The following is a 23467-nucleotide window of genomic DNA, read 5'->3' as shown; positions in this document are numbered from 1 at the left end:
TTTCCTAACTTTTCTTTCACTTTCTCTTTCGCGCTTCTAATTTAGAATAAATGGTTTCTTCTCTAAGCTCCATGATGTCGCTTCAAATCTTGTTTTGCTCCCATTGTTATCTGTCAAAGTGATGAAGCTAACTGTGAGATAGATCATATGGGAAGCCCACTTGTGAGTTTTCACCGTGATCAAAAACTGTGTATTTGCATTCCATAATGATTTTCTATCATATGTGCTTGGCTTGATTGCTGTATAAAAAGAAATTGGGAGAACCTTAAAATCTGCCAAGTTTGTTCTTGGCTTAGTCTGGTTTTCTTTCAAAATATCTACTTTTTTCTGAAACTTTCTCAATTTTTTCTTCAAAATCTTTCTTCCACATCTGCTATTTTGGCTCCAGCTTTTCCTAACTTTTCTTTCATTTTCCCTTTCGCATCTCTAATTTAGAGTTACAATTTAAATTAGAATTTAGAATTAGAATTCTAATTTAGAATAAATGGTTCCTTCTCTAAGCTCCATGATGTCGCTTCAAATGTTCTTTTGCTCCTGTTGTCTGTCGGGGTTGCTTTTGCAGTTTTTCTTGCCCATCTTTTATTTCTTCTTGACGCAATTTTATTTTGCTCTCTAACTTTTCTTGTCACACCTTGATTTCAGCTTTCATCTCCTCTTTTCCAGCTTTAACAGCTGCTAAAAGTCAGTAGCGTCTCCATTCTGCGGAGCTTATGCTCAACGCATGCGCGATACACATTTTTCAGGATGGCAGCCTTCGTCGATTGGCGACAAATGTAGACTTCAGGTACACATTATCAATTGCTGCGAATTGTGTGTTCTTTTTTCCATATACAAAAAATAAATGTTCAGAAGTATTCATAGTCCAAAAGATAAATATTCAATACTGTTTGCAATAAGAATTACTGATTTGTTATTCAGATAAACCCAGAAATGCGGAATTTATTTACTCCGCACTTAAAAGCTTATGCGGAAACAGACGTTTTTTCTTCAAACTAGACGTTGTTCTTTCTTCAAAATAGACATTGTTCTTTGTTGTCGTGTTGATGTTAATATTGTAGCTACTGTGTTGATGTTAATATTGATGAATTAATACTGTAGGTTACTATAATGCTTAATAATAAATTTACTTAACCTTATTTCACATTTATTTCCTAATGTATTTTTGTTTGATATTCCATCTTATATTGCTGTTATTAAATTTCTTTTTAAATTTATTTGAATTCCTATTTTCCACAAAGGCATCTCTCATCAAAATAAATATTGATTGCTTTGAAATAATCAATTAATTTAAACTCATTTTACAACTTTTTTTTTCAAATGCAGTTTATATCTATTTATAAATATATCTATATTTTCTTATATATATTATATAGTATATATATATATATATATATATATACACTATGAACATCATTCTATCTTATATGTCTGTATTTTCTTGTTGTTCATTACATCTTGCCTATTAGTAATCCAAAAGACATACACATTATTGGTAATCAGTCCTTTAATGACTAGGCTTACCATTATTTTTTTTTACTCAAACCGGAAGAATTTTGAGATAACACTCACACAGAAACTAAATCCTGAAAAAGCAACTACTAAGAAAAAAAAGGAAAATGAAGAATTGAAAAGGCTAAATAAAGAAGTTATTAACAAAAAACAACAGAGTTAAAATAAATTTTTAACAACTCAATATATTATTCATTAGTACTTATCATTACTGTCTAGTGTTCACAACACTAGTGTTTTTATCACTGAAAACGCTAAATAAAGAACTTATTAACAAAAAACAAGAATGAGTTAAAATAAATTTTTAGTAACTCAATATATTATTCATTAGTATTTATCATTAGTGTCTAGTGTTTATACTAGTGCTTTTATCACTAGTGTGAACTTTGTTTAAAAATTCTTTGTTATTTTTAACAGTATTGAAAAATTCACTGCAATCTAGTTGACTATTAATTTCGCAGCTTAGTAAAGCGTTTGCTGTCGATTCAGCCAGTTTACCTCTTTCTTCAAACCATTTTTATGACAATATAATTGACAATATTTTGATTCTTGCCAGTGTGTCTCACATGCTTGAAAGTGTATTCTATCATTTAAATGGCACTGTGCAATAAAATGTGTTTTTCTTTCAAATGACTAAATTTTGTCCTTTTTTTTAGTCCTTTTTTTCATAATTTTTCTTTTTCTAAATTACATAATTATTTCATAATAATAAAATTTTTTAGTCCTTTTTTTCATAATTTTTCTTTTTCTAAATTACATAATTATTTCATAATAATAAAATTTTTTAGTCCTTTTTTTCATAATTTTTCTTTTTCTAAATTACATAATTATTTCATAATAATAAAATTTTTTAGTCCTTTTTTTCATAATTTTTCTTTTTCTAAATTACATAATTAGCTGACCAAACCTTTTGAAATCATTAATTCATCAAAAACTTGATCTACATTTATTGTATAATTTGTGACAGTTTAATTAATTTTTTCCCTTGAAACTTCAACTTCAGACCACTTTAATTTACTGTCTATTCAAATAAAAGATTCCTTCTCACCAAAACTGTTTTCCCATAGCTCAGTATAAGATAGATATCAATTAAAAATGTTGTAAATTCTTATAGGGTTATTCTTATATTGATATTAATAGTTCCATTATTTTCAAATAAAAAACTTATTTTTTCAGGTGCGTCATTTTTACCATGTTTTGTGCGTTCATGTGCACAAAGCGGGTTTTGTTCTGAAAAAAAACTTCCTCACAATCATCATATGTAAATTTGTGAGCAGTTTTTAATGTAGGAGCTAATTCCTCTAATTTCAAAGAATAGCACTTAATAATATGCATAGATTTCATCAGAATGAATAGGACTTGGAACATTCCAAACATAAAAAAATTTCTTCCGAACTAATCACCCTAAATATAAGACAAAAGTAAACTGGAAAGTCAGTAACTTCATAGCGTGACAATATTTAGCGTAACAACATGTCTTTAATCGCCAATCTTATGATGCATCGCCAATAGTGTACAGCAGATGCCAGCCTATTAGGCTAGCAAAGCATATCACTGCGCATGCGTGAAGTGTAAGATCCACAGAACAGAGACGCTACTCTAAAAGTCCATTAAAGCCATCTTTTCATCCAAAATGTCTTCCTCTTTGTAGGCAGAAGACTGGCATTCACTCTCAATTCCCACTCCTGACACCAACTATTGCATTCTATAGGTCCATGGATTTGAAGTAATTGATGATAACACTTTATGAAGAATCAAAACACAATTTATTTGTCAGTAAGCACTATTACACAGGTCAGTTCCAAGTTTACACTCGTCAAAATACTAGGTAAAACATGCTGAAGCAATCAGCAACACAGCTTTCAGGCTATAACAGTGAAGACAGCTTCACAGCAAAGCACTGAAGTACAGTTCCTCACTCGGTTTATTGCTCTCAAGCTAATCTCTGAACTCAAGACACTACTTTCTCCTCGTGCAGGCAGGGTATATGACACACTGTCAATTTTGTTGCCAAATGGGTGATTTTGTGCCATATTTGGCAACCTTGCCTTTCCCTACAATTTCTGGCAATTCTAAGCCTATCGTTGACTCGTGCTGCTCAGTTGGCAGAATTCTTTCTCCACTATACTGCAGGAATTTCGTCTTCAGCCCACTTCGCGGGGGAAGCTATCTTACCATGCAGTCCCTGGGCATTTCACAACAATAGCTCTTCTGAGTCTGGATCACTATTCATACTATGGCTCTTTCATTTGAGAAATAGAAAATCACACAAAACAACACCAAACAAATATTTGACTAATTTCTCTTGGAAAAGTCAACAGTGTGAGGTTCTGTTATTACAGTTGGCTGATATATTAACATGATGGATCACAAACAATAAATTCCAATTTTTAGTCAATGTTCTCTACATTGTCAAAATGTTTTACAAGCACAAGAATATGCAATAATTTGATGCAACTATTCTCCCAGTTTCTAATTGTTGATTCAACAGCTTCTGATCTCTTTTTATTCTTTGAGCAGTGGTTTCCATTATTTTGTTTTCACTTACCATATGATAAGATTTTATATAGAATACCTCTAATACTATACCCCTTACAGTATTTCAACAATATATCTAACTATGATATTGCTTTAAAATCATAAATTTAATTGACTGAAATGATTATGGGCAGAAAAATATAACCAAGCAAAAGACAATACGTTATTTACCTCAACACGGAAATATTTGTTAAAATATTTTAAATAAATATTTCCAAAGGCAAACCAGTGAAATGTGATACCTGTGATGAATTCCATACAAAAAAGTGTACAATGAACAACAGACCCCCAAAATCATAAATCAGTTCAAGATTTTTGTATATTGTTGAAATACAGAAAATACTTTCAAGTTGCTGTAAGCTTAAAAAATTTACAAATTGGTTAAGCATGCTTTATGGTTATGGTTTTAGCAATTTCAAAAGGATACCCCAATAAGAAGCCTAATTGCAAATGAAAGCACTTATATTACACACAAAACTTGAAAATGAATGTGATATCAGTATGTGATGAATAGGTGAACCACTGAAAATAAAAACATAGACTTTATAGGTGTCTGTGCAGAAAAATTGTTGATATATCCAATATCAAAAAAGAGTTTGAAAAAAAAAATACAGATTATAATGATGAAAGACATTTGCATACAAATCTACAATACAGACAAAACTGAACTGAAACTTTTACCAAAAACATTCTGGAACTTTTCACAAATGTACTCGTACAGCTCTTCTCAGCATGACAGAGCATTATCAGTAGTTACCATTTCAAACAATTAAGAACACTAAACATAATGCAATGAAAAGCATATCTAATCAGCTAAGCTCACACAGAGATCTCTCAATACTCCAAAGTCAATTCTGAAATGAGAAATGATGCTCTCCGGTGACCTTCGAGGAGGAGAAGGCCATGACACTCGTCAAACAAGTCAGAGATGACTCATGCTTTCCGTCCATCGTTTTTCCACCATTAATTTTCTAACTACCACGAGGCGCGTGTACGTTATTGTATAGTTCCAAATTTGTCAATATTATTTGTTGTTTAGCGCTGACTTTGTTTATATTGTAGCAATGCCTGACCATTGTTGTGTGACCTAAGTGCAATTCCAATTATGCTGGAACTAAAAATTACGTGTGTACAAATTTCAACCAGATGAAGCAAAAAAGCAGCTTTCGTGCCATAAGATTCCTCGCGCGAATTTCATACCATCTAAACGAAGTGTTGTTTGTGAAAAACATTTTCGCGAAGATATGATTGTACGTGAGGATGTATACATGGATAAAAATGGGGTGATTTCAAGAATTCCAAGAAAACGGCCAATGCTAAAAGACGATGCATATCCATGCATATTTAACGGCTTTTCAATGTATATGACCGAAAGGCCGCCGGCAGTCAGGAGAAGTAGAATGGAAAAATTAAAATTCTGAAGAAAAATACAAAATTCATCGTCTATAAAAATTCTGGTGAACTTTTTGTTTTATTTTTATCCAGATCCATTCATTCAAAAGTGCTTAAAAATATATAAAGAAATGAATGCTGAAATATTTTATAGTAACAAGCCTGTTTCTTTGGATAAAGTAAAAGCACATATTGAATGAAGTGCCAAAGATCACACTGTGGAGTGAATTTCAGAACATTTTAACTTTTGTTGAAAATTTGACAAATAATAATAATATTCCTGAAAATAATTTTGAGACAGCTGTTAAATACTGGAGAGCTTTAGTACAGAAAGAGGATGTACAGGAATATAATGATGGCCAGTTTATTTTGGAGCAAATGAAACTGTTTGAAAAATCTAGCAGAGGAAAAAGATACAGCAGTTATCTGACGGCATTTGCATACTCTTTATATATGAAATCTACGTCATGTTATGAAGCAGTTCTTGCAGGTAATTTGGTCAAGATGCCATCTGCAAGACATTTGAAAAGATTGACTTCTTGTTTGAAATTAAATCAAGCAATGATTGACACAAATAATATTACTTATCTTAAAAGTAAATGTAAAGCACTGTCAAGCAAAGAACACCTGGTGAATCTTCTCATTGATGAAATTCACATAAAACCAAAAATAGCATACAAAGGTAAAGCACTTTCTGGTTTTGCTGAAAATAAAGTCAATGAAGAAGCGACAACAATTCAAGCTTTTATGATATGTTCACTATTTTCAAAATACAAAGAAATTATTGGACTGGTGCCAGTCCTGAATATGACTGCTGAAGATTTATTATATTTAACAAAGCAAGCTTTACAATTACTAAATGATGCAGGCTTTAATGTTGTGTGTTTGATAGCAGACAATAATAGGATTAATCGAAACATGTTCTCTAAGATGTCATTTTCACAGAGTTCGAATAGTAATTTTTGCATGGCTAATCCAGCTGATGAATCGAAAAAGTTATTTGTAATGTTTGATTCTGTTCATATAATAAAATGTATTTGCAATAATTGGCTGAATCAAAGTAATTTGGAGAAAACATTTCTTTTCCCTAAATTCGAAAATCTACAGGAAGTGTCAAAAGCTGATTTTTCTCTTTTGAGAAAAGTATTTAACATTGAAAGAGACTTGGTTGCAAAAATAGGATATAAACTAAATTTTAAAGCTGTGTATCCTTCGAATATTGAAAAACAAAATGTTAATTTAGCTTTAAAGATTTTTGATGATACAACTAGTGCAGCTGTAGAATTGTATAGCCAGCAGGATTCATCTTTTGTAAATGGTGAGATGACAGCATCTTTTATAAAAGTTATCAAAAAATGGTGGAACATAATGAATGTTAAGCATCCAAAAAAGGGAATATTTATAGCTAACCCAGACTGTTGTGTGTTGAAATCAATATCAGATGAACGTTTTAATTTTCTTTAGAACTTTATATTGTGGCTGGAAGCATGGCAAAATCTGAAATTAAAACCATGTTCTGGATGTTTAAGCGAAGAGACATTTTTTGCTTTGATACATACTACAAAATGCATGATATCTATCAGTAAGCATCTTCTATCAAATGGAACACAGTATGTACTGACAGGTAAATTTCAAACTGATTGTTTGGAATCTCGATTTGGTTTGTATCGTCAGATGTCTGGCAGTACATTTCACGTAACTGCACAGGACATTTTAGAGAGTGAACGTAAGCTTCGAGTAAAAAGTGTATTGATACTACATTCCGACATGTTGGGAAATGTCCCAATTAAATGCCTTTTTGATGAAATGCCTTCTGTAGCAAATCCCGTGACATGTGATCTTTCTGTGTTTGACGATATTCAAAGTGATGTGGAGTTAAATGTATCATTGAGTGAACAGCAAGCTTTAATATATATAGCTGGTTATTGTGTACATTCTTTGAAACTGCAGTGTGTAATATGCAAAGAAAAGGTATTAAGTTATGATAATATATTGATTGAAGGGGGAGATTATGATAATCTTCCATTATCTCAAACAGAAACCAAAGATAAGTGCACATATTTAGATATGGTACGTAAAGGTGGTTTTAAGAAACCGTCCATGCTAGTTTTTAATATTATAATCCACAGTTATTGCAAATTTAGAAAACTTATATCAAAAAAATATGAAACACATTTTCAAAAATGCCAAAATCAGCATTCAGTCATTACTTCACTTTTTAAAATATTTATAAGTAATAGTGGGCTACTTGTTAAGGAAATATGTCAGTCTTGCAACTGTAATTTCTTTAATATTGTCATCAAAATGCTAAATACATTTGCAAACATTTGTTTAAACAATTATACCAAAGTATTAGAAGATAGTAAGTTTTCTGATTCAAATGAACGAAAACTAAAGAAATTTAAAAAGCATTAAGTATTTTTATTTTCTTAATTCTAAAATACAGTTTTATTGATTTTCTAATAGTAATTGTGGTAACTCCAAGCACTGCATAGCTTATGCCATTTAAAAAAAAAAGTTATATGTATTTGGTATGATATGACCTAGTATAAATATGAATGTTTGAATTTAGAGTTTTTACTTTTAAAGTATATTGTTTCCATTGCTAAATTTTTGCATATATTTGTGCTAGCAGGACAATTCATGATAAATGGGATTAAAAAAAAGTTTCAATGTATGCTATTTCGTGAAGAGAGTCTTTAATGCATGTGGTATGCTACTGTGTATATTTAAAGATTTTTCTGTGCAGTTTATGAGAAAAAGTTAACTGATTTTAGAAAATGTATTTTTTGAATGAAATTATCATAATTATTTCAAAGAATAGAATATGTATGATAGAAAGAGGAAATGTTAAGAAAGCACTATTAATAGCAATAAATATAAATGTTTGATTATATGATTTTTGTTATTATATTTAAGTATAACATTAGCTTTGTTGCTTAATTTGATACATGGGATAAAAAGGAAGCAATAAATTTTAAAAAAATATTTTGTGATGCTGTTTAATGAAGATCAGATTTTAATCGCATAGTAAGTTATTGTCTATATTAATCAAACCTCTTCCATGTAATATGCAAAGAAAGGTCAATGATTTTAAAAAGCATATAAATGATAATCATAATTGCCATTATCCTAAAATTTAGAAGCTAAAAATATGTATATACACCTGCATATGATTGAACAAAATGGTGTTAAGAAACATCAGCATTACTACTGAATATCGTCCATAAATAATATTGCATTTTTAATCATATAATATTTAAAAAAAAATTAAATTTTACATTAAGTGCAAATTGCAGTTCTCTTGGAATTTTTAATATATCTCTTGGTATGAATACGAATGTTGCAAGTTATGATTTTTAATTATTACATTTGAATACATTCCATTTTCATTGTTAATTTTTGTAAATGGTTGCGATAGCAGCAATAAAATTCATGATAATGGGAAAAAACATTTTGTTGTGTGCTATTTAATAAAGAGCATATTTAAATTCTTATTATTGTGTATATTATTCAAATCATTTCTGCACAGTATCCAAAGGAATGTTATTGATTTGAAAAAATGAATAAAGTGGCCGTGAGAATCTGCCATTGTCTAAAACAAGTTTATATATATTTACATATGATCGAAAGAAATGTTAAAAATTATCAGCGTTGCTACTAATTATTGCACTTTTAACAGCTTGCTATTTACTAAATGATTTTTTACTAATTGGAAATAGTAGTTCTGTTACTTTTTTTCTGGTAACTTTCAAACACTTCATAGTTTATGTTTTTTTTTTTTTTTTTTTTTTTTTTTTTTTATATATATATATATATATATATATATATATTGCCAGTTGTGTATGTTGTTTGTTAGGTTATCTCATTTCAAATATGAATGTTGGAAGGCTATTTTGTTGTAAATTTCTTGTATGAAATATTTTTATCACATTTCTTAGCTAATTTATGTAGTATTCCATTTACATACGTTGGAGATATAGAAGTTGATGGTTATATTTTTGTTTAGTTGCTCTGAAATGCAAATAAATTAATACTTGAGCCTAGGTAAAATATTAATTAGTATCTGAAGAAACTATTCCCAATTTATCATGACAGTGGCAATTTTCAATCAGCGTTTAAATTTTTGTAAAATGTTCGTTTGTTTTTCGGTTCTTTCAATTATATTTATGCACAAAGTTAATTAAAATATCCGTAAAAAGTGAAAATAATGTATATGAAGCCTCCTTTCTTTCAGCTATTTTAATTAATTAAGTAACAGGATAAGCAACAAGTTACATTTCCAACAAAAATTTTAAAACTCAAGATGACTTTCCGACGATAACATCAGACGGAAAGCTCCGCCATGTTTATTAAGTGTCATGGCCTTCTCCCTCTCGGAGGTCACAGCTCTCCCCAGTCTTATAAAGTTATTCTCGTCTGCATTTCCAGTACCTTACATTTCTCAAAATTACTGGAAAGCATACACGGTTAGAGTCACATATAAGAGCCAAAAGACACGGTTAACAGTTACATACAAATAGGGATCAATTAGAAATATATGGTGACTGAACCAAAATGTTGCCAAATGGTTGCCAAGTTTGGCGACTTCTCGCCAAATGTGGCAACAAAAACAAGTCACCGAAACCATTATCAGCTTTGCAATATTCACCAGTTTAGCGAGATAGCCATTTATCTCAATATTAAATAAATTTGTCCCTGTTATGTTATTTTTACAGCAGTTTATAAAATTCATAACAATATCAACAAAATTTCCTGCAACTAAAAATGCATATATACATATACTCTTCAAATGTATTACACAGCATAGAAATCAATTTAAATCAAAGGCTACCTGTTTAAAGAATGGTTTTCAGAACTGGTCTTCAAAGTAAGAAAAAAACACTTAGGTTTGAAAATACCATTAACCCTTTGAGGCACAATGCGTCCATTCCGGACACACCTAAAATTTCCTTCTGTACGCACAGAAAAATTGAATGAAAAAGGATTTATAGGTTACTATATGTTACTCTGAACCTTCTTTACTTATAGTTGATGGCAGCTCAACACAAACTAATCCATATATTTTAGCCATGTTTAGTTTTTTTAAGACTCTCATTTTTCAAAGAAATCTTCCAGATTTTTTTTAGGGTATAAAAGGAATTGTTTGAAAAGAAATTTCTATGTTATTTTTTTGGCTGTATGCTAATTTCCTTATTCTATATTAGTTTTAAATTTTTACCTTGAAATCTTGCCTAAAATCAAACAGCGAACCCTAGGTGTACCCAGATTGGTCTAACTGATAATCTAGGACAAATGAGAGTCTGTATTCTTTGTTTCTCCGCATGTCATCGGTCAGTTCATTGACGACAATGCCCGTTTCAGCACTCTTTTCGAAGCTCTATTCAATCAGTGTGCCACTTTGGACACACCCACAGAATTAAAACGATAAATGCTATCTTCACAAAATTTTACATGTGTACTCCTCTAGGCCTAATTAGACTGCCTACCTTTTTTTTTATCAAAACTCCGTCTTTAAAAAGTTGCGTGCCAGAAAGGGTTAAAAGCAATACTAGTCTTCAAAATACACAAGTTCATACACATGAATTAGAATGTGAAGAAGACCAAGATATAAAAATTTTGTTCCTGCTTCCTAATGTTACAAGCTTAATCCAACCTAACGACAAGATTATACAGAAAGCTCTAAGATATATTAAAAATATTTTAAGTACAAAACGTAAGTAAAAAGAGGTACAAACGTCTCTCTAAAATTTCAGGCAAACTGGAAAATTAAAATGGATGTTAATGCTCTTAAGGCACACATTAAAAACATACACATGTTGGCTAAAACCTATAAAAAAATGAAGCTACCTTTGTCAAATGTTTTGCCAAAAGTAAAAAAGCAATTAAAAAATAAAAGAGACAATTATGCAGCTGAAAACAATACCAAGTGGTTGAAGAGGGTAAAAATTATTATTCTATTCATTTATTTGTGAAGAACTTATTGAATATTACAAGTTCATTGAAAAAAGAAATGGTTAACTGTTGGCAATGAGCAAAAAACATTTATTCTCAAGCAATGGCAGAGTCAATCAAGCAGTTATTAGTCAAGGTCAAAAATTAAAAGAAGATATGCAGAAAGGAAAAGAAGAGTTAACCATGATGGACTCAAATTAATGACACCATACATCGAGTAGCAGAAAATATTTGGTTGTAACGAAAGTTTTTTGCAAAACACGTTCTTAATAAAGTCAGAAATAAAAGCATGAAAGCAGTACCTTTAGTGTGGGTAGTAATTACAACTCATATCTGTGATTTTCTGCCAACATTTTGGTAGTTTTTCAAAACCTTTCACCCCAGAAACTTCGTCACTGTGAGTCCAAACACAGATCAACCCCAATTCAGACATCCTGTGCAAAATGGAAGATAGCACTAGTACGATGCAGCTCCAGGTGTGAAAAAAGGTAGAAGTCTGAAGGATATCAGGGCTATATGTGGTGGGTATGGCAAAAGATCCCATTCAAGTCTGTACAAAGTACAGCTGGTGAATGCAGATATATGGTATCTTGCATTATCTTGATGGAGCATCACCTTTTTGCATGGGAACTCAGTTCAATGTTTTTCCTTGTACACCTTACTGTCAAAGGTTTCACCTTGTTCCAGATATTCTTTGTGGATAATTACTATGGCAATCACACCAGATACAAAGCATGAGCTTTCCGTTAGACAAATCGCAACTTCACGAGGCCCAAACAAGTCTGCCCTTATCTGCTTGAGTCAGCTCATGTGGCATCTAGTGACTGAGTTTGTATGTCAAGTTTATGCAATGCATAGCGCGACTAATGGATATGGCACTAACGTTTGTCTCCTTAGCAAGCTCTTGAGTGGTTGAATACTGATCTTCTTCCACAAATTCCCGCAGGTGGGCCTCATCAACATCAACAATATTAGCCGGCCAGAGCACTCTGCTTCTTGAATGCCGTAGTTCTTCTTTTTGAACTTTTGGTACCAAACCTTTATAGTGACATATGATAAAATATTAGTACCTAAAGCTGTACATAAGGTTTGGTAACATTTTGTAGCTGAGTTTTTGCAACTGCAACAGAACTGGAAGCAAATAATGGTTCTAATCTGGTAGTGTGATAGTTCCATTTCAGATACCTTCTATCTAATGATAATGATTTTTTTTTTTTTTTTTTTTTTTTTTTTTTTTTACATATTTCGCAACACAGTGTTCTAAAGCAAATCTCTTTCTTTCAAATGCCAAAAATTGTTTGAAAAGATATGATTAAACAAGGCAGTGTGAACTGTTTGCGCAGATGGTATTTGCAGTGGTGGGCATATTGACTGCACTTAATCTACTGTTTCTGAACAATGGTGTAATGTTGCTTTTAAAAACACAATGAGTGAAAGAAAAAGAAAATTGTTGATTATTATTATTATTTAAATGCTGTTTTAACAGGCACTGGTTCAATTTGCCATCCATTTAGCTGACTACTCAGTTGAAGAAGGGCTCAAATAGCATTTTTGTATACCGTATAGCAAAATAGCAATTAGCATACCGTATGTTCAGGAATAGCATATGCAGGTTTCTTTGATAATTTTAATTTGAATTTTAATTCATGTCTTAGTGGAAACAAAACAATATAGGCCAAGTAAATGCAGCTTGGCAAGCATAAATTACTTCTTTTTGATTCTACAGTAACCCCAGAAAATATATTATATGATGCTACTATACCCTCTCAAATAATAAATCCTAGCCAGGGGATTTGCAGAGGATATACTGATACTTTTACCAAACTTTTACCCTCTGAATGGTTTTTGCCGAACTTGGCTTTTTAGTCATAGCATTGGCAGCAGCACTGAAAAAAATGTACACAGAATTGATGGCCGCTGGAAATCACACACTGATACCAACTGGTCACATCAAGAAGCCCAAAATAACTCAAATCTGTGGATAAATCAAAGCCGCTTGGGATGAAATTTCACAAAAACTTGATGTTACGAGCTTCAAAAAGTGTGGAATATCAAATAGCATGAACAGAAGTGAGGATTAAGTAGTGTGGGATGATGAGGAAGAAGAGAATGCTGGCAGTTCGGAAAGCATCAGCGAAGACAGCAGCGCAGAAGGTGAGGAAGATTGACAATCTACATATTGTATTTCCAGGCTAAAAAAGTGAGAAGTGCCATGGTGTGGTAAGTTATCTGCCTTTGTTAGATTACCGGTAGATTTTAAAGGATCACTTGGGATTTTTAAATCCAAATTTAGAGCAGTGATTTTGTAGACTGAAGCTACTGTTTAACGAATAAAATTTTACATACGTACTTAGATTAGCAGTTTTTTCTTTCTGCCGTAGAATTTAATTCCGCTAGTCAAAATCCTGAAAAAAGTTTTTTTTCAGTAAGAAGCTTTCACTGAGCTAGATGAAAATATGCGAGCCTTTTTTTTTTAAGGGGCCTTTGTCCCTGAAGGACTACAGTTTTTGTTCTGCGATTTTGTGTTGAAAGCTTTAAAAGGCTGTATCACTTTTCAAATCATTGCCACCAAATACTATCGCCCTGTATTATATTTGAAGAAATTAAATAATGAAGAATCTGCATAAAAGTATGTATGTTTCTCACATTGTGATAAAACAATTTACCTAGAGCCATCCAATTTTGAACGACGTAATCCTACTGCAAATATGGGCATCTGAAAGCCCAAATTTGAAATTTAGAATTTGTTTCATTATCGATTTCATATTTTGTAAAACTTTAACGAATTTTTTATTAACAAACTCAATGATTTAAAAGTGAGCAATGGCAACACTCAAGGGGGAACAAAAAACTTTTTATCTCCAGCACGTGGAACTGTGTATCGGAAATTCTAAAGATATGCTCATTTTAAAATTGCTTTGCGACATTGCTGTTGAACTGAATTTCCTGCATTTCACATAACTTAGTTTAACTGGCCATTTTGTCATTTATCAAGTGGAGAATATGTTGGTGGAGGTTGGTTAAGAGAGTAACAATTATATTTTCATGTGACTTAATATCAACTGCAAATCTAATAGTACAAACTTACAGAAATAATAATAATAAAAAAAAGCAGTTAAGACAGAAACAAGCAGTCGAATTTCAGAATGAAGTTGAAAAAAAAATTTTTTTCAGTAGTCAAAAATTTGATTTATCAAGAAAAATAACATTGATTTAAAATTCACCAACTTGATATTCAGTTCAATCTAAAAATAAAAGTAATTAATAAAAATTCTACTCTACTTATTACTAATACCTAAAAGCATAAAATACCTTTTCATGACATTCATTTAAGCCTTTTAGTGTTGCTAATATTTCCTTCTGTAAGCTTACTGCTCTTTTTTTCTGTAAATTAAGTTAATAAATATTAAAGTATGAAAAACTGGCTAAAATTCTGGAAAAAAATTAAATAATTTAACATCACTACAGTTAAAAGTCAATAATTTGGCATTCTTAAAATTTTTATAAAATACACTTAAATAATTTTTGCTAATGTCTTTATCTTTAATGCATAACAGAATGAAAACAGAATTTAACAGCAAGTACCATTTAATTCAATACGAATAGTTTTGGACATAATTTCTCCACTAATTAATTTCCTTCATTAAATTCAAAGAGTCAAATTTCACACAAAACCACCAATAACTTATACTTTGAAATGGCCTTTCCATTGGGCTAAAGCATATTTCAATTTCCCTAGTTAAACAATTAATGATTATAATAAGCATTACCATATTAAGGATACTACACTGAAGTGCTACTGAATTAGAGATAGCAAGTCAAGAACGAGCTGCGCTTCCTCTGGCCTTAATAATGGCTGCCACACGACGAGGCACAGATTCAAATTGTCCATAATTCAAAAAGAGTCGCTAGTGTTGTGCGGTATGCTTTCACACCTTTCTTCAAAACATTCGAAACATGTTCAGTAGGATTTATTTTAAGTTATTTTAGTAGGGCTTCTAGGTAGCTAATTCATGATAGAGAATTCAGAGAAATGCTCATTCAAGCAGGCAATAGCCAACCGGGACCTGTGAGAGGTGAAGATATCTTGCTGAAATACTCCATTTTCATGTGAATGACAGAATAGCATAAATGGATAAAGATGATCACCAAGGAACTCTACGCACTGAATCATACTGAAAGTGGTTGGTAGTACCAATGATCCGAGACACTGCCAAGAGAAAACACCCCAGGCCATGACTGAACCACCATGGCCTTCAACAGTTCCATTCTGGCATGCAAGATCCATGGACTCATGAGCCTCACGCTATATTCTTAGCCTCCCATCAGTGTTAAATAGTCAAACTTGAGTTTCATCACTCCATGCTACTCATTTCTAATCGTCTCTGTAATAAGTCCATTCTCTGCGTTCTCCTGCCCAGGCAAGATGTGCAGCTCTATGGCATGCATTGAGCAATGGTACTCTCGTGGGTCTATGGCTCCCGAAGCCCATATGGCGAAGCGAACTTTGCACAATCCTTTTACTGACTATACGACTAGCGCTCTGATTCAACTGGGTGGTAATTTTAATCTAAAGTTTGTCTTCGCTGGCTATGTACAACACGGCTAAGCCGTTTCACAGCACCCTTGTTCAAGACTAGTTGTCCTTTACAGTTTGCCTAATCGCTAGTTTTTCTCCCAACCATCCGTGTATTCTCAGTCATGTCTTAATTCAGAAGTATACTTAATTCCGCTAGTCGAAATCCTGAAAAAAAATCTTTTTTTCAGATTTTTTTTCAAAAAAGATTTTTTTTCAGTAAGAAGTGTATTCTCAGTCAAGTCTTAATTCAGAAGTATACTTTTGACCTCATCGACCTTGAAAATCCTAACCTTCTGGTGAGTTCAGAAATTGAATGGCTCATGCGCCGAGTACCTACTGTCTATCTTCAATTGAAGTTGTTTAAATTAGAAATTTTAGCGATATTGGCAATTGAAATGACTGATTAACAACAACCATAGTACTACCTATATGTGCAGTTACCACAACGCCCTCACATGAGCATAAATACGGCACAGCACTACAAAATTTGCATAGCCAGGTCTATCTCTAATTCAGTGGCACTTCAGTATACCACAATATCAAAGCAACTAATAAAATAGAATACTTAGAAAGTTAAATCTTTATATTATTAAATTAATTTTAACTAGCATTCTGATCTACATTTCTTAATTGCATTAACATAAGTTACTTATATAAATTATTAGTGGTGAATAAAAGAAGGGCATAAATATTAATTTAGATTACTATTTAATTTCTACTGACATGAGATCAATACAACACAATTGATTTTAAGATTATAGTTTTGACATTAAAAATGTTTAAAGCAGACTCCTTGTAAAATTACTCATGCATTATGTAATCATAGGTCAATACTGCCTATAATCTGGAATCTGGCAAATGTTGCTATTGCCCAAAACATAGGATCCTTAATTTATCTTACATGCAGCCTCACGAAAAACATCAGCAGCCAATCAGTCCTCAGAGTATTTTTTCTATTTGGCAAAACATATCTTTAAATTTTTAATTTATTTTTTTAATTTAATCAATCTGCAATTACTAAACAAATTGAATAATTTAACAAGTGATAATGGATATCTTAATAATTAAAATTTTTATCTTACTTTTGTTAATATACCAAACAGATATAATATAAAATAAATTAATTTATTATGTATCTAATAAATAATTTTTACAAATATTTACTGCATGATTACAATTAATAAAAATGTTTTTTTAATTTCAGGTTATATGTGCCTATGTACAGAAATTTTGTTATTGAATTTCTTATTGTCTGCCCAAAACAAGCAAAATGGATGCAGGAACTGTAAAAATCTAAATAAAAGAATTTTCAGAGCCATAACTTCATGTGTAAAATTTGTAATGATCAGCAGTGTTGATCCATATCAAGTTTCCTTATTGCAGACAAATATTAAACCTTTTCATTTTTCTTTTTCTTATGATTATTATTTTAAGAAAATGTAACAGCTAATGCTAAATATAATTACAATAAATTATGTAATAATAATAATGCTCGAATGTAATAAATGAAAAAAAAAACAAACCATGTTATTTATTTGAGTCTTAAGTTGCTCACACTCAATTATAACAGCATTTTCTTGTTCTTTCACAGCATTTTCTCTTTCTAAAATTCTATTTTTTACAGCCACCTGTTCCTTTCTTTGTAATCTCAGTTTTGTAAACTCTTCTCTAATTAAACTGTATTCCTTTAAAATGAGAAAAATGTTAAAAAGACAAACATAGAGAAATAAAACACATGAAATTACCAAAATATGAATTAAAACACTTTAAAAATTATGAAGTTATACTTTTCTCAGAAAAATCATATTTTCAAGTAATCACTTATATTAAAAAATTAAATAAATTTGGTATGTAAAAATGTGTTTTAAAATTTATTTTATATATAGAAAATATATTACATGCCAAAAAAGCATCCCCACATCCCAAGATAATTCGTAACAGTATAAAATTAGGATAATATTAAAAAATAAACCCAGGTATGTGAACATTGGAAATTGACATGCTATACTCAAATTTAAACGGAATTTGTAAAGTAAAATTTAACATTTGACATTTTCATTATGAAAATTTTTTTGTATTTGAAGAAACAACATTTATTATTAAAGATCAGTAGTTCCTCTGTCATGAAAATGTTTATTAACCCTCTGAGCAGCTTTATCCGGTCATGAAATTTTTTGTCACTTGTTATATATTAGGTTATAATTTAAGATATTTTGTTTTCTTACTTTCATTAATAATATAAATGCCATTTTGATGAATGTAAGTTTATGAAAATAGAGACTAAAATAGGTAAATATACGTATTTAGCTCATAAAGGCTCTTTAAATACAGGTCTTCCTGACACAGATCCAAAAATCCGGGCCACTTAGAGTGTTAAGCCTATCTGAGAAAAAACTGCATGCAAATGTATAAGCTTTTTTATGAATACAAGTAAAATTTAGTCCATGACAATTTTTTTCTAAAACATCTGTTATATGCAGCACAGCATATTACACTTGCATGTAGTTTAGAAAGCTCTTTTAATTCCCAAAAATTAAAAACTTTGAAATATTACAATCATAGTTGCTATCTTTGATGCAGTAAAAACTGGAAAGTTTTCTCGCCTCGCAATGACAAAATTTCAAAAGGACTCCAATATATTTTATTTAAACCTTGCAATGACCTTAATGGATCGCTTTGATCTAAAAGCCACTTAAGACATGACTTACGAACAAAAACATATTAACTTAATACATACTTTATTCACTATTCAAACTTTTATTTCCAGAAAATTGTATACCGGCAAAAAATAAAGTGGAAAGGAAAAGTTTTTATTTCTCCCCGTTTTTGAAGACAATAAAAATAAAACTTCCAAATAATATACATATAATTAAGTGGATATTTAAAATCTTTGAATGGTGTATTACTACACTACCTGCTGCTTTGTAAAATCCCTTTCACTCCAAACGTATTTGAATTAATTAAGCAGCTGAATTTAATAGACAGCGCTCTGTGCAGTAATAGCTGCCAACTTTAGAATTTGAAAAAGTAAGAGAAACAGGGAGGTTTTCTTGCAATGTAGCAGTGCTATTTCCAAGAAGCTCCAAGGTGGCTTAAAATCACTTTATAATGCATAATTCAAGTTATTAAACTACCGTATCTACCTGCGTATAAATCGATAATTTTAAGAAAAAAATCTTTGAAGTAGGGGGTTGACTTACTTGTGGAACTATAAAATAAAAAAGATTTGCCACCGCCGATTGATGACACCAAAATTTTTATTTATTCTTTCCATTTTATTAGCGATAAGTTGCCTCCCAGGATTATTTTCAAGCAAAAAACGTTACCTAACAGCATTTCTGGCTGGCATTCTTGTTCATGCCCAGACAAATGGTTGGATGGACGACACCCTAACAACTGATTGGTTTCAAAACATATGGTGCAAAAAACCAGATGTGCTTTTGGGGAAACTTTCGCTTTTCATTAGTGGGATATGTTACAACTGCATCATTTAGAAGTTGTAAAAAAGCATGCATAGAGTTTCAAAAACAAAACTTTCTGTGATTCCAGGAGTGATCTGTGATCACAGAATCCATTGTACAACCACTGGATGTCAGCGTAAATAAGCTGTTCAAGGTAAATTGAGCTGAATGGATACAATCCAATTTGTCTACTAAAACCAAAGGTGGCAATATTAGAAAACTGGACATAATTTTAACTGCACAGTGAGTGAAAGAAGCTTGGGTCATGATTCCAGCTGAAATGATAATTAAATCATTCAAAAAGTGTTGTATTAAGTCCAATAGCTTGGATGGCACAGAAGATATTGCAATCTATGCAAGCGACGATAATGACACCAGCTTGTGATGAAGTGAGTGATGAAATTTATGACGACTCGCTAATGAATGCAAAAGAATTTTAGGTTTTATTTGCTGATTCTGGCTTTGAATAAGAATATGAAGGATTCGAATGAAATTCTTTGAAAATTTTTTACACATTTTGAAATTTTTCATGTGTTCAAATTGAAATAAACAAAAATTCGCTAAAGCGTGAGTGTAATTTTTATTAAGTACATCAGCATGCTGTTTCATCGGCAGCACCACTTGTGCGACAAATTTGTTTATCCGAATATTTTTCTCAAAAGTCGGGGAATCAACTTATATGCAGGTATATACAATATTTGTAACATAATTCTGATGTAAAATATTTCATTCTTTATTTAGATAATCTAAATTTTATGCTCTTCAGATAATTTAATTCTGTAACTTTCTTAAACTTTTAAGAAATTCAAAATAGGAAAGAAAAGCTTTTATTTGTCAAAGTACTCTTAAATATGATGAAAATAAAATTGACAATTAGTGTACATAATGTTTTTCAGGATAAATTTACTAATGTATCATATAATGAAATAAATGCAAATTTTAACTGATTAAACATTAGTTGAATCTTCATATAAAAATCTACATATGTCTGAAGTAGATTAAGACAACTCAAATAAAATCAAATTTTATATGAAAAAGGTCAATGGAATGTAATAAGGAGAACACAAATAAAGTTCAAATGACATAAAAATTTTAAAAGAAGCTATTCTGAAAATCCCTAGGGACGAGAAATACAATCTGCACGATTTAAAGTTTCATTCATTCAATATTTTATTGCTGGAAAACATTTTCCTTAAAAAAGACTGAAAAACCAGGAAATCTGGTGTTCTGTCAGAAGACCAGATCTCCTGACTTTTCAAGCAAAATAATAACAGCTAATTCAATAATGAATTCTAAAATAGTTAGTAAAATTATTAAAAATTATGCTGAAATTAAACTATTATACAATTTTGAAATATAATTTTTTATAAAAATATTTTTATAATTAGTCTTGATGAAATTTTGTCTCTTACACATAACTATTCTACCTGTGTTTGTTTCGTATCATTTAACAACAGTTTTTCAAATGTATTCTTAATTTTGCAAAACTGCTGGCAGCTGTTTTGATCAGCAACTTTCAGTTCAAGAGATTTTCTTATAATTTGTATCGCTTTCCTTGATTCGATTGATGATTGCATGTCATTCTTTTCTTCTGTACCATTTTCACTGTGTCAGTTTTTCTATAGGTTGTCTCAATTTTGTTGTGAATTGATACAAATTCTAAAAATAAATCTACATTAATTCCTGATGTCTGAAATTCAGGTATAGTTTGTGATTCCTCTGAGGCTTCTTCTACATATAAGCCAAACTTTCAAAAATAGTTTTTAGCTGATTTTAAGAGATTAACCCCCTACATTGATTATAATATGCATGACCTCTAGCAAAGACATCAACTTGCTTATCTCCTTTGAAATGCATTTTCATAAAATTCAGTACTGATCATCTTTTTTTTTTAACACCTTTCCTGTAATGACATTTAAAAGCTTTTATACGCTAATATTATAGAAATGTTAAAAGTTGTATCTGCAGGAAGAAACATTTATGTTCTTCAGAATTAGATCAGAAATATGTGTATAGCACAGTTGTGTAATTAATTAGTAAAGCTATTTTTTCATTTTTCGGTTTGCTATCCATTTCAAAAGAAAATCATTAAAATTCCACTCATCATCCATGAATTCTTGTTATTGTTTGAAGTAAATTCTAACTTGGTCAGAAATAAATTCTTGACTCCTTTCAAATATGGATGTTTTTTAATTTTGTCGATAACTAGCGCTGTGTTCTTAGTTCTTAAGTCCAGGTCAGCACACAGTCTTGCAGGACAATAGCACAGTAACTTATTCCTTCAGTTTCTTAAACTAACTGCTATTTCACTTTTAAATATTAATGTATGTTCTGCTAATGTTTTGCAATGTAGCCCAATTTCATCTGTATTAGGAGCCTAAAACATCTTTTAACCCATTCTCAGTTACATTATGATTTGCTTCTTTCTTCTCACCAGGCAGTTTCTTATAAACGACATTGGATTTCTCTTCTTCGGCTTGTAAGCTGTCATTTGATACTAAATTATCTCCTAGGATTTAGCAAATTTGTGGAAAAGGATCTAGAAATAGAAGCAAATCAGTTTTACAGGGCTCGTACACATTTCTGCACACAGAAATCAGGTACTTTTAGGTACACTAAATTTTAGTACACTAAATTAGGTAGATAACCTTCGTCATTATGGATTTACATGATCACTATTAAATTTTATTTCTTTTTAAAAAAGGCCATATTAAAATCAAAATCTATTAAAATTTCACAATTTAAAAATATATGTAAGTTATGACATTGATTCTTAAGCAATATTAGGATGATTACACATTAAAAGCTACAAAATATTTATGTCTTGTAACAACAACACTCAACAAAATATTTATGCGTCATTTTAATTTGAAGCCTTTCCAGACATTTTGACTAATTTTTATCGACTTCCTTCTCTTTAACCATCTTTTCTAACAATCAGAAATTCATTTCAATATGCAAACCAATGTTCTGACTAGTTTCTGATTATTTTACCTGTTACTGTACGAACCCTGTTTTATAGTTTGAAACCAATCTAGAAATACAATTTCTACGTCTCTTGATTTTCCAGCTTTTTTGTGCTTCCTCCAAACATCTGCATTTTTTATTAGTTCTTTATCAATTATAATTCATCATTCAAATAAACTGTGCAATGCTGTTTGCAAAATTCCCAGTTTAAATATACTTTTTCTCTGGCTGAAATTACAAAGAACACTAAAATCTTTTAATAATTTATCTTTTTCTTTCAAAGTCTTTTCATTTGGCATTTTTGAGATGTTACAAGTTAAGCAAAGAAAAAATTTTTAAAATGCTTTCTTCAGTTTTTTATTCAACTTTTAAAACGTGCTTCAGCAGAAGATTACCCTTTGTCTGTTTAGTCGATCTGCCATTGCATCATTACAAGTTTTCAAATGTATTCCTTGCTTTTTCTTCAGTCTACAATTATCACCTCCTTTCCATTCAAAGACTCTTAATGTACATTAATGGTAAGAAGCATTTCATAAACTTTTATAATAAACTCTCTGTGAAAATACCTTGCCTATTCCAAAGGGAAACCTTAAAAATGGGATACAGAAATTGCACCTCCTATCAGCTGGTTTCTGAGAGGAAAACCTCGCTTGTTTGCAATGCCTCGACTCTATAGGATTGTTTTTGTTAACCTTAAGATAAGGAAATTCTACCCCTCTAAAATACGATGTGGACAAAGAACTGTGAAAGCACTGTCTCACAGGTGCATGTACAGTTTACAGGAGTGTAGAAATTTTAGTCACACATGTTTTATTAAAACACTATATTACTATGCAATAAAGATATGACCCCCAATACGTTAAATGGATAAACCATGAAAAGCTTTGAAATGTACAAGTAGGATATTTTCACAGTGAAAAATTTAGTCTTTTGTCAATCAGAGTTTAATATGATACTGATAAGAATCTAATAAACGGTGGTTTTCCTATTGGTTAGTATGTACAGTCAAAAGTCTTTAATCCGGACTCGTCGGGACTTTAGCGATTCCTGATTATAGATCATCAGT

The 23467-nt window shown here is 30.9% G+C and overlaps 1 protein-coding gene across 2 annotated transcripts in view; it reads right to left on the bottom strand.

The window, feature by feature from the left end:
* The window catches only part of SMC5 (structural maintenance of chromosomes 5), a 265998-nt gene that overhangs the window by 164267 nt on the left and 78264 nt on the right, over nt 1–23467 (bottom strand). For both annotated transcript variants that reach the window (XM_085816785.1, XM_085816786.1), the window contains exons 6-7: nt 17497–17658; nt 14707–14778 (exon numbers count right to left, since the gene is read on the bottom strand). In XM_085816785.1, the coding sequence (XP_085672911.1) occupies nt 14707–14778; nt 17497–17658 (234 nt within the window). The remainder of the gene's footprint in view (nt 1–14706; nt 14779–17496; nt 17659–23467) is intronic.

This window comes from Stegodyphus dumicola, chromosome 5 (genome assembly GCF_044657685.1).
Source record: "Stegodyphus dumicola isolate Sdum_Otavi_A_Nest chromosome 5, ASM4465768v1".
NCBI classification, from domain to species: domain Eukaryota; kingdom Metazoa; phylum Arthropoda; class Arachnida; order Araneae; family Eresidae; genus Stegodyphus; species Stegodyphus dumicola.
Note: the sequence above shows the minus strand (reverse complement) of the source record. Positions and strands in the feature narration are given on the sequence as shown.